This window comes from Rana temporaria, chromosome 2 (genome assembly GCF_905171775.1).
Source record: "Rana temporaria chromosome 2, aRanTem1.1, whole genome shotgun sequence".
Taxonomy (NCBI): domain Eukaryota; kingdom Metazoa; phylum Chordata; class Amphibia; order Anura; family Ranidae; genus Rana; species Rana temporaria.
The window spans coordinates 123,086,915-123,099,000 of record NC_053490.1 but is presented as its reverse complement, the minus strand read 5'-3'; the positions used below and the strand labels follow the sequence as shown (position 1 = coordinate 123,099,000).

The following is a 12,086-nucleotide window of genomic DNA, read 5'->3' as shown; positions in this document are numbered from 1 at the left end:
ATGACTTCTGTATAGAAGTCAATGCAAGTCGCCCCCCAAATCGTACAAGAACCTTTTTCTAAGTCGGAGCGACTTGCGTCGCTCCTATTAGAACGGTTCTGTTGAATAGAATGGGACACGTCTTGTGAGGCAGCTGAGTCGCCTGACGAGTCACCCCAGTGTGAACCGGCTCTTAAGTGTGTCCCCCCCCCCCCCCAAACAAATTACGTTTGAAAGACTGCTGCACAATTGTGACAAAATTAATACAAAATTTGAGAGAGCACCACTCCCCCATAAGGTGATCACGGAAATGTCACTTAGGTATGCACGTACACAGTGAATCATAATAAAATATGAATTTATTACAAAATATACAGAGCATAAAATTCTGACAGTAGCATCAGGCCATATAGAACGTAGACCAAAAATGATACTCAATCCATATAAATGCTTGAGAGATGCTTGTGTATACAATAAGCTGGCACGTTTCTCAGAATTCTAATCTGCTTTTTCTGGGTCGCTCAACATGCATCTAAATCATCCAAATTACAAAAAACATCATAAAGGGGGTGGAATCTAGAATGGAAAATTACCTGGGGGGGGGGGGGGCCTAGTAGATGATAGGCTCGGCAATGGCATGCAATGCCAAGCTGCTGCTAACAAAGCAAACAGAATATTGGCATGCATTAAAAAGGGGATTAACTCCAGAGACAAAATTATAATTCTTCCACTCTACAAGACTCTGTTCAGGCCACACCTAGAGTATGCTGTCCAGTTCTGGGCACCAGTCCTCAGGAAAGATGTACTGGAAATGGAGCGAGTACAAAGAAGGGCAACAAAGCTAATAAAGGGTCTGGAGGATATTAGTTATGAGGAAAGGTTGCGAGCACTGAACTTACTCTCTCTGGGGAAGAGAAGCTTGAGACGGGATATGATTTTAATTTACAAATACCGTACTGGTGACCCCACAATAGGGATACAACTTTTGGTGGAAGGGAGTTGAAGAAGACACGTGGCCACTCATTAAAATTAGAAGAAAAGAGGTTTAACCTTAAACTACGTAGAGGGTTCTTTACTGTAAGAGCGGCAAGGATGTGGAATTCCCTTCTATAGGCGGTGGTCTCAGCGGAGGGGGGGGGGGGCATCAATGATTTCAAGTAGGGGTGCACCGAATGGGTTTTTTGGTGCCAAAACTGATACAGAAGATGAAAATTACACTAGGCCAAAAACAGATACCAAAAATCACTGTTTTAAAAAAAAAATATTTTTTTTTAATATTTTAAATAAAACGTTTACATTTTTATATAACACGGTGCTAATAGTATGAGCAAAATTTCCATACGGTGCACCTCTAGCAGATATGATGCAGGAGATGGTCAGAGACTGCAGAGTAGGGTTGTCTTGATACCGAGCATTGCACGAGTACTTGTACTCGGGGGAGGGGGGGGATGCTCCGATGCTTCGCCCAATACCTGGGCAGTCAGGGTGATCAGTGCGGTGGCAGAGTTACAAGCGCTGATCACCCTGTATAGGTTTCAAAGTCCAGATTTTAGCTGTTTCGTCCCTGTATCCTCCAGCCCCCTCCGTTCTGCTGCTGTCCCCCTCTCTTCTCCTCCGTGCTGCTGTCCACCTCGATCTGTCAGGATGGAGAGCGGAGGCAGGAGCCGGTAAATCCGGCTCCTACCTTTTCTGAATGTACAGAGTCAGTGATCACTGACTGTCCATTCACATAACAAACATCGTAAACTGTGTTTACAATGTTTCAGTTTATGAATGGAGAGGAGCCGCTGTCTTCTCTCCATTCATTCATTTTCAGCACAGCTAAGGCTGCTGAGAAAGGGACTGGGGAATCTGTGTTCCTAGTCCCTTTCCCTGTCTCAAAGGGGAGATGTCGGGGGTCTGTTAAGACCCCTGATATCTCACCAAAGCCCCCCAACAGGGCTGATAAAAACAAATTGTAAAAAATTGCAATAAATAAACAAAAAGATTGTAAATAAAATAAACACACTGACACTGTCCATTCCTCCCCCCCTTAAAATAAAACGTAAAAAACAGACATTAATTAAAAAAAAATTTGTAAAAAAATAAAGAAAATCGTAAATAAAAAATAAATAAATACTGACACGTACCACTGTCGCATGAGATAAAAAAAAAAAAGTATCGGTGCGTACTTGGGGAGGGGGTGTGTATCGGTACTTGTATGTGACTCCAGTCACATGACCCCCTCTGGTGACTTGCGTGTTGCAGGTCCACAGAGAATGGTTGAGGATTCGGTCCACCTCCTCCATGGCAGAGCTGTGTGGGTGGTTGTCCTCTCTCTGGCTCTCCACGCATGGACCCTCCTCTCTATAGGCAGTAGCCGGCGTCCTGCCCCATCCCCACACTACAATCTGCCTTTTACATGAAGCCACTCACCTCCGAACTACACTGCCATCATTGCACCGCGGCTTCCTCCTGCACGACTCTCACCCCGGACATCCCAGACTAAGTTCACCCTTAAATCAGGCGGCCCCAACTAAGAGCCGATTACCGGCATCTCCGCGTTTACGTGTAAAAGATCGCGCCCCTGCGAGAGTGGCAGTTCTGGAACGCCGTCATATGACGTCGTCCCACAAGAGCTGCACCGCTCCGCCGTCATTATGACGGGCGGGTGGCAAGCAGTTAAAGTTTAAACACTGCTGATTGGGATTCTCAATTCATTGGATATCTTCTTCTTTTTTTTTTTTTTTTTTTTTTTTTTTATGTATGTGTGTGTGTGTGTGTATATATATATATATATATATATATATATATATATATATATATCCCTTTCCTGTTTTATACAGTTCAACTACCTTTTCTCACAGATGCTTTGGCAATTCTTTTGCTTTCCCCATGACTCAGAATCCAGAAAAGTCAGTGCAGCAAAGTAGGGTTGTACCGATACTAGTATCGGGAACGATACTGAGCATTTGCGCGAGTACTTGTACTCGCGCAAATGTTCCCCATCCCCCCCCCCCCGATTACTGTTTTTTTTCACGTGAGAGCGAGCGGAGCAGAGCAGTCCTCGGGTATGTCACTAATGGAGGAGAGGAGAGCTGCTGTCGCTGCTGGCATCTAGTCCCCAAAGAGAAAGCCAAGCAACCTCAGCCGCTGCCGTCTAGTTGATCAGCGCTTGGGGAACATAACAGCTTTCATTTGAATAGCTGTGTGTTCCCCGCCGCGCGTCGTCATAGCCCCTCCCCCTTGTCCGGGCACTTTGATAGACAGATCACCCATCCCAGGAAAGTGCCCGGACAAGGGGGAGGGGCTATATATGACAATGCGCGGCGGGGAACACACAGCTATTCAAATGAAAGCTGTTATGTTTCCCGCGCGCTGATCAACTAGACCATGGGTGCTCAACCTGTGGCTCTCCAGCTGTTGCGGAACTAAAATTCCCATGAGGCATTGCAAGCCGCTGACAGGTACAAGCATGTCTCCCAAAGGCTGAGGCATTATGGGAATTGTAGTTTTGCAACAGCTGGAGAGCCACAGGTTGAGCACCCATGAACTAGACGATGGCTTCAGCCAGACACTAACCATGAATGAAAGATTTTTTATTTTTTTGTTATCCTTCATATTGTCTGAAAATTGGCCAAAAAATCATAGATTCTGCCAGGGACTTCAAAGTAGTTCCTGCGCTACTTTGGTCTGACTTTGATGCAACTTTTTTTTTTTTTTTTTTTTAAAAGGATTTGGTTTTGCAATAAAATAACATATACATTTTTTGGGAGCAGGCGCCTTCTAATAACTATCTGACTTGACACTGGTTGAAGTAGACGTCATTCCTGTCCTTCTAAACTTCCTTTTTTTTTTTTCCTAGATCAATGAACTTAATCAAGTTCCAGTTCCAGTGATGCTCTTGCCAGATGACTTTAAAGCCAATTCAAAAATTAAAGTGACAAATCACCTTTTTAACAGGTAAGATTAAAGGGCTTCTACAGTGGTTATAGAAAATATTGGCAGCAGATTTTTCTCAAGCATTTGATGGTATTTTGCCCCATTCATTTCTCTTTCTATCCTGACAAGTGCTCCAATCCCTGCTACAGAGAAACCCCAATAACCAGATAATACCACCTTTTTGAATTTCCACCAGACATATCATTTGCTGTTGAGGCCAAGTAATTCTATTTTAGTCTCATCTGACCAGAACGCCTTTTCCATGTGGCCTCAGAACCTTCAGGCTAGGTTCAGACGTGCAGTGCAAATTTCAGGTCCGTTTTCACAGATTTTTTCCAATGCAGCTGTTGAGAGGTTCAGCTGTGATTTCAGATACAGTTCAGATCCAAATTTTTGGAGTGGGTGGCAACCGGCATCTTTAACAGTTGTTACGGAGTGAACAAGAAAGCCGGCCGCCAAATCCTGAACTTATGACTAATCAGCAGGTTCCCCGCCAACAGCTGAATGTAAACCAAAGAATTGCTGGCAATTAAATTTGATAAAAAAAATGGGGGTACCCCAATCATTACCAGGCACTTTGGGTCTAGTATGGATTTTAAGGGGAACCCTACACCAAAAGAGGAAAACACGACTTGGGAAGGCCCCCCTGCCCAAAATCCATACCATGGAAGGTATCTTGGCTCACCTCAAGCTGCAGGTACCATTTAGAGCATATGGCTCTGATATAGGCAAGGCACACTGCAGCTTTGTCTCAACCCTGCTCCAAATTGTGGCCCAGACTCAGGACGGCTCCACAGAAATGTCTCTGCACTGTTGGAGGCTGTGAGTAGGGCAAGGGATAGGCAAACATTGTGTATAGGGCCCTGTAGAGTTCCTCTCAAAACTCGATCTCTTTGGACCTCCAGTCGCCCACCCTTGTAGTCTCCCCTAATCTCCTCTGGTCCTCTCTGTTCCTCCTGTTTGCCAGAAAATGTCTGCCTCTATAGAACATTTTCTCAACTGCAGTCAGGGGTCAAGTCCCGGGGAAAAAGTGTGGGAACTCCCACCCAAGATCCACTCCCCCAGCAAAAATAAAATAAAAATTAGGATTACTAAGGTTCGCCTGACAGTGACTCGAGCTGGGCATCGCCACTTAGTGAAGGATTGGCTCAGGTGGCTAGGCTGCTCTAGTCCTGCAAAGGGAACAGAGTTCCTGCTGTGAAAAAAGTGCAGAAACTCCGTTCCCGCAGGACTTGAGCCCTGACTACAGTCCTCAAATACACCCCACAGGTCATGTTTTCAGGCTCTTTTTTATTTTGCACAGGCCTAGTTTCACTGCCTTAGTTATTACCACAGCCGTTTCATCTGAGGGAAATTCTGAAAACATGACCTGTTGTGGGGGTACTTGAGGCCTGCAGTTGAGAAACATTACTATAGAAGGCCTGATGTGAAAGTCTACGCTCTGCTAGAGACCTCAGGATGCACGGGAGTATACTCCACCAGGAAGCTTCCCCATCTTAAATTATTTTGTTTGATTATTGTCTGGCTTGTCCATCATGTCAGTGTTGCTTCCCAATGTAAATGAGGAGGGAAGGAAGTGGATGATGTAAATTGGAGTTAGAATGCCTCCCAGGAGGTTGGGCAGCACTCCTGTGACCCGTTTCAGAGTGGTCTGAAGTCCACCAAGATCATTCCAGGCACCGCGTCATCCTGACTTCGGAAGTCTCAGCCTCTCGGTGAGCCGCTGAGATGGCCGCTCACCCCCCCCCCCCCAAGTGAGCATGAAAGAGGAGAGCTGCTGATTGACAGTCAGCAGCTCTCCTCTCGGGGAGCTGAGAGAACCAAGCCATCAGCTGTGTTCCATGGCTTGGTGCAGAGACGCCTGGGGGACAGATGCGGCATCAGACCGATGCTGCATCCACCTAGGTAAGTATGAATGTGGGATAAAAGCCAAATCCATACTTCTCCTTTAACAAATATTTGGTCCTGTTTTCAGGGAATCCACATGATCAGATGTTTGGATGTTCTCCTCTTGATGGAGTTCTTTGCCACGGCCCTGACTGTTAATTTTCCATACACTTTTGGGTGGCTTCTCAACCAAATTAAGCCTGCATTGGATCCAACCTACATAGGCCTAGTTTCAGATACGACCCAAGCCTTGGGTAATCCTTACCCAGGAATGGCTGTTGACCCAACGAACCTATGTCTGACTCTATGGTCTAAAAAGCAACCTGCAGTCTGATTTGCATGAAAGTCCTGGGCCTCATGTTGGCCTCACCTGAGGATGTGAGGTTTGCCAAGTTTCACTCCCAGACCTTTGTAGCTCATTTTGGGACACGCTCCCTGAGTTTTGTACATGTCCATGCACCTCTGTCCAATATTTAGGATGTTTCTGACCTGGTGGCTGAGCAGACATAAGCTGGGATTGGGAAATTCATTTCTGCTGATGACCTCCATGGTTCTCAAGGCGGGTGCCAGCTTGTCTGGCTGAGGTGGTGTCCTTGGGATTGAAAGGGTCCAAAGGACATGGTTGTCAAAGAAGTCCAGACTCTGCATGAATATTCTCGAACTAAGGGCCATTGGCTTATCTCTACTTTGTTGGACAAATCCGCTGATGACTCTGATCTGCTGTTGACTGATGACGGTTCAGTTGGACAGTGCCACAACTGTCGCTTGCATTACCCATCAGGGGGGCACCAGTGGTGTGACTTTTCCAAGAAGTAGACCCAATTACGGCTTTGGCCAGAAGGCACGTTCAATCCTTGTTCACATCCCCTCAATCAGTTGACAAGCCGACTTTGTCAGTCATCAACATCTGCATGTGGGGTAATGGTCTTTTCACCCCAAGGTGTTTAGGGCCAAATTACAGTTGATATGTACGCCTTCCTACTGCTATGGATTCTTCCTCAGCTGCTTTGCAGGATGAAGCTGTAAGGTGTTCCAGCTATCCCAATGGCACCAAATTGTCCCAAAAGGACTTGGTTTTAGACATTCTGTTATCTGGATGACACTTCCAGACCGACCAGACCTGTAATGTAAAGGACCAATTTACCATCCTGCTTTGCTATCACTGGCTTGAATTTTTAGCTGTTAAAGCACACATTCTGGGAGATTGGGGTTTCTCTGGCTCTGTTACTACTTTGCTGCTTCAGGCCAGGAAATCAACCTTTCTCCAGGTCTATTGACACACTTATTGCTTAAAACCCAAAACCAATCAGTACAGCCAAAATACAATTAAATCTACATACATATACAGTGATTCCGCAACACTTAGTGCCGGTTCACACTAGTGCGATGCCAAACATTGCATCTGATTCGCACCTCAATGCTGTGCGGATTACATGCAATGTCTGTGCAATGCGATTTCAGCCATACAAACTGGCTGAAGTCGCGTTGTATTTGCACAAAAATGGTGCAGGACCCTTTTTCTGGTTTGCACTGGAATTGGATCGCACAGGTTTTCGCATCTATGCGATCTGATTCCTGCACCAGTTCCCACTGTGATCTGCGAACCCATCTGGGGGTGTCATTAACTTTGTATTGACACTCGCAGCGGTTCGCAGAGAACCGCGTGAATCGCCAGCGATTTGGGTGCGATGTGGGAGCCCGCACTGAATTCACAGGGTTTGCTGCATCGCACAAGTGTGAACTGAGCCTTATTGTCATAATACAAATACCAGAAATCCGTGCAGGGCAACTTAAATGCTAATTTCTGGCATTTGTATCAACACACTTAGGCTTACTTCAGCTGGTGGTAGGCATGAAAGTTTGACCCTAGATCAGGCCCTCCAGCTGTGGTGAAACTACAAGTCCCGTGAGACATTGCAGGACACTGACAAAAAACGTTTTTTGTCTTATGAGATTATGTGAAATCTCAACAACTGTAAAATATTGTAATTTATGAATATATTTCATTTAGCTTGTATCTATGGAGGGCGTGCAACATAGCTTCACAGAAGTGTCTGTTTGACGATTCGGTGCCTAAGCTTGTGTATACAAACAATGGGTCCCAAAACTCATTGTTCTACACATACTAACTTCAATGGATCCCATGCTGGGATATGCAATGGAGGGAGGCCAACCCGTAATAAATACTTTACTTCCCGGGAAAATTCAAGTTAATCTCCCGCTCAGAATAGCCAAGGATTTGCATTAAAGGGGGCTGACTGTTGCAAAGTATAGATGTAGCCAGTCCTTTAAAGCGAATGTCCGCTGAAAAAAAAATATTAAAAGCCAACAGCTACAAATACTGCAGCTGCTGACTTTTAATATCGGGACACTTGCCTGTCCTGGAGTCCAGCGCTGTCCGAAGCAGAGAATGAGCGATCGCCATCCTCGGTGAGGGAACCAGGAAGTGAAGCGCTCCGGCTTCACTGCCCGGTTCCCTACCGATTGGCTCCCGCTGTGTACTGGGAGTCGACTGTTCCCAGAACACAACGGGGGGGAGGTGACGTCCTGCCTGCAGTCTGCCCGAGACTGTGTGGCCGGAAGTAGGTGCAAATACCTGTCTTTAGATGTGACACCGGAGGGGGGGGAGGGTTCCAATCAGCGGGAGTTCCACTTTAGGGTGGAGCTCCGCTTTAACCAGGAATGGGTAAGCCCACCAATCGGAGCCATGCCATGCCAACCATTGAGGCAACATCCTATGATATACACAGACTAGACGGGAGAGAAACACACACTCTATGGCAGAGCAGTAACGTGAATAAAACCTATATGGGAAATCTCTCTTGTACTTGTATCTGTATACTGTTTTCCGTCATGCAAGTCTTTTATTTTAACCTAATAATTTTTTCCTTGGTGTAGACTATAGATGGCTGTGTATTAGACTTTAAACTACTCACCAATAAATGTTGTTATTGTGTTAAAGCTTTCAATCTTGGTCAAAGAACTCTCATTTAACCCACATCATATCTTCGAAATATTAAATCTTAACCACTTCACCCCCGGATCATTTTTGCGATTAGGCACTGCGTCGCTTTAACTGACAATTGCGCGGTTGTGCGACGTGGCTCCCAAACAAAATTGATGTCCTTTTTTCCCACAAATAGAGCTTTCTTTTGGTGGTATTTGATCACCTCTGCGTTTTTTTTTTTTTTTTTTTTTTGCGCTATAAACAAAAATAGAGCGCCAATTTTGAGAAAAATTCAATATTTTTTGCTATAATAAATATCCCCAAAAAATATATAATAAAATATTTCCCTCAGTTTAGGCCAATACGTATTCTACAGATTTTTGGTAAAAAAAAATAATCGCAATAAGGGTTTGGTTTGCGCAAAAGTTATAGCGTTTACAAAATAGGGGATAGTTTTATGGCATGTGTATATGTGTGTGTATATATGTATGATATATATATATATATATATATATATGTATGATTATATATATATGTGTGTGTATGTGTATGTATGTATATGTATGTATGTGTGTATATGTATATATATATATATATATATATATATATATATATATATATATATATATATATATATATATATATATATATATATATATATATATATATATATATATATACATTTTTTTACTAGTAATGGCGGCGATCAGTGTGTGTGTGTGTGTTTTTTTTTTTTTGTTTTTTTTGTGACTGCGACACGGTGGACACTTTTTGAGACCATGTGCTATAAAAATGCATTGGTTACTGTGAAAATGGCAGTGAAGGGGTTAACCACTAGGTGGCGCTGTAGGGGTTAAGTGTTCCCTGCATAGTGATTCTTACTGTAGACGGGATGGGCTCTGTGTCACATGACACTGATCTCCGCTCCGAGTACACGGAGCCGAGATCAGTGTCATTCTCACTAGGCAGAGCAAGGAGATGCTTGTTTACGCAAGCATCTCCCCGCTCTATACCTCCGTGAGACGATTGCGGGGATCCCCACGGCTATCGAGCTTGCGCGACCCACGGTCCGACTCATGGGGAAGGCGCTAGGGTTGCGAGTGCGCTGGCGCACTCGTGACCACATGGCAGGCATTTAAAAGGGCCATGTACAAGTACGTGATTATGCCTGTCCGTGCCATTCTGCCGATGTGTGTGTGTATGTGTGTGTTTGTATATATACCGTGGGTGGTCCTTAGGCGGTTAAATATAATAAACTGGTAATGGGCATGACTCCTAGAGGCAGAAGCATGATGGGATTTGTAGTTTCACCACAGCTGGAGTGCAGAGGTTGCCTACCCCTGCCCTAGATGATACTAATGGGACATATTCGATAATTTCTCCAATGTGGGCTGGAGCAACATTTGGCTTTGAACAGCCTGAAGGGAGGCAAGTGTCAGGGTTTGTCATTCTTTCAGAGACCGCTGGCCATGGAAAACGCTTTTGTTCGAAGGGTGGCTCACATCTCCCAGTTTTGTACACTTGTCTCACCTTGGAATCTCAATTTGATTGGCTTTACAGAAGCATCTTGTTAAGCCCATTAGGGATATTTCCTTGGCCAACCTTACTAATGTCAGCAAGCCTGGCCTCAGACTTGGCAGGCCTTATCCTGTTAAAGCGGTTGTAAACCCGCATATACACTTTTTTTTTTTTTTTTTACACCTGCAAGGCAAAAGCCATATGCACCGCATATTAGCTCATTATGAAATACTTACCTCGGAACGAGGTGTAGGGAACTTACCTGGTCCACACCGAGCGTGTCTTCCGGGTTTTCGCCGCTCCAGCGCTGTGATTGGCTGGAGCGCCGATGACGTCACTTCCGCGCATGCGAGCGGGAGATTTCATTGCGGCATGCCGGCCCTTCAGCCGAGGATCCCCCCTGCGCATGCGCCGCTGCAATCAGCGGCGCATTGTGAGGGGAATATCTCCTAAACCATACAGGTTTAGGAGATATTCTTTATACCTACAGGTAAGCCTTATTATAGGCTTACCTGTAGGCAAAAGTCAGAAATGTGGGTTTACAACCTCTTTAAGAACCCTTCATCGTTCCTCATAACCACAATATGGTTTTGAGGCCCCCAGGCCTCAGTTTCACCCTAGGGTGGTAACCTCCTTCCACCCTGATCAGGACATCATCCTGGCCTCTTTGTCCTGCTTAAAGGCACTCCAGTGAGATACCTCTACATTGTTTAGAAGTAGTACACCTTGTTTAGTAGTTGTTCGCTTTCTTTTCTTTTTTGTAGTTCAGTGGACACAGAGCCTTGTTAATGGGTTATGTTCCACCTTCAGGTGATTTTACACTGGCACACCCAAGACAGGGAGTTCCCCTCTATATAACCCCTCCCATACCGGGAGTACCTCAGTTTTTTCCCCCCAGTGTCTCTAAGGGGTTGGTCACGGTTAAAGATGTGCTAAGAAGAAAGCTCTGCTGGAGGATCCCTGCGGGGGTTAAGGAGCTACACAATCTGGATCCATCCAAAAGTGCCAAAAAAGCCAAAAATGCATGGTACTTGGGCCTCGTGGAAGAACAGGTTTTTCCCTGTAATGCCTCTCTTGTAGGACTGGACTCTGGGACCCAGCACTTTGGGCACGTATCTAAAAATGCCCAAAGGTTTTCTGGCAGAGTGCTCTACAGGTCCAGGGAAGAGGCCTCCTTTAACCCGTTCCTTCCAGAGCCATGGTCAAATGACGTCGGCAGGAACCTTCCCTCCCTCCGGGTGGACGTCATATGCTGTGATCGGGGACGAGGCTCGTCCCTTGGACAAACCCCAGCCTTGATCAGGGTAAAGAGGCAATTGAAAATTGTCTCTTTACCACGTGACCGGCTGTGTTCAATCACTGTAACTGCTGTTGCTGTGTTCTCCACGCCAATCCAGTGTGAGAAGGAGAAATCAGAAGAGTGAGTTAGTGTTACTAAGTGTCACTACTGTGCCCAGATTGCCGCCCCCCCCCCCCCGGAATAAAGAGTACCTGTCGCCCCCCCCCCCCGGAATAAAGAGTACCTGCCGCCCCCCCCCCCCGGAATAAAGAGTACCTGTCGCCCCCCCCCCCGGAATAAAGAGTACCTGTCGCCCCCCCCCCGGAATAAAGAGTACCTGTCGCCCCCCCCCCCCCGGAATAAAGAGTACCTGTCGCCCCCCCCCCCCCGGAATAAAGAGTCCCTGTCGCCCCCCCCCCCCCGGAATAAAGAGTACCTGTCGCCCCCTCCCGGAATAAAGAGTACCTGTCGCCCCCCCCCCCCCGGAATAAAGAGTACCTGCCCCCCCCCCCCGGAATAAAGAGTACCTGTCCCCCCCCCCCGGAATAAAGAGTA

The 12,086-nt window shown here is 45.9% G+C and overlaps 1 protein-coding gene across 2 annotated transcripts in view; it reads left to right on the top strand.

Moving 5' to 3' along the window:
* PIP4K2C (phosphatidylinositol-5-phosphate 4-kinase type 2 gamma) overlaps window positions 1-12,086 on the top strand; it is a 100,847-nt gene that overhangs the window by 9,422 nt on the left and 79,339 nt on the right. For both annotated transcript variants that reach the window (XM_040340903.1, XM_040340902.1), the window contains exon 2: window positions 3,824-3,921. In XM_040340903.1, the coding sequence (XP_040196837.1) occupies window positions 3,824-3,921 (98 nt within the window). The remainder of the gene's footprint in view (window positions 1-3,823; window positions 3,922-12,086) is intronic.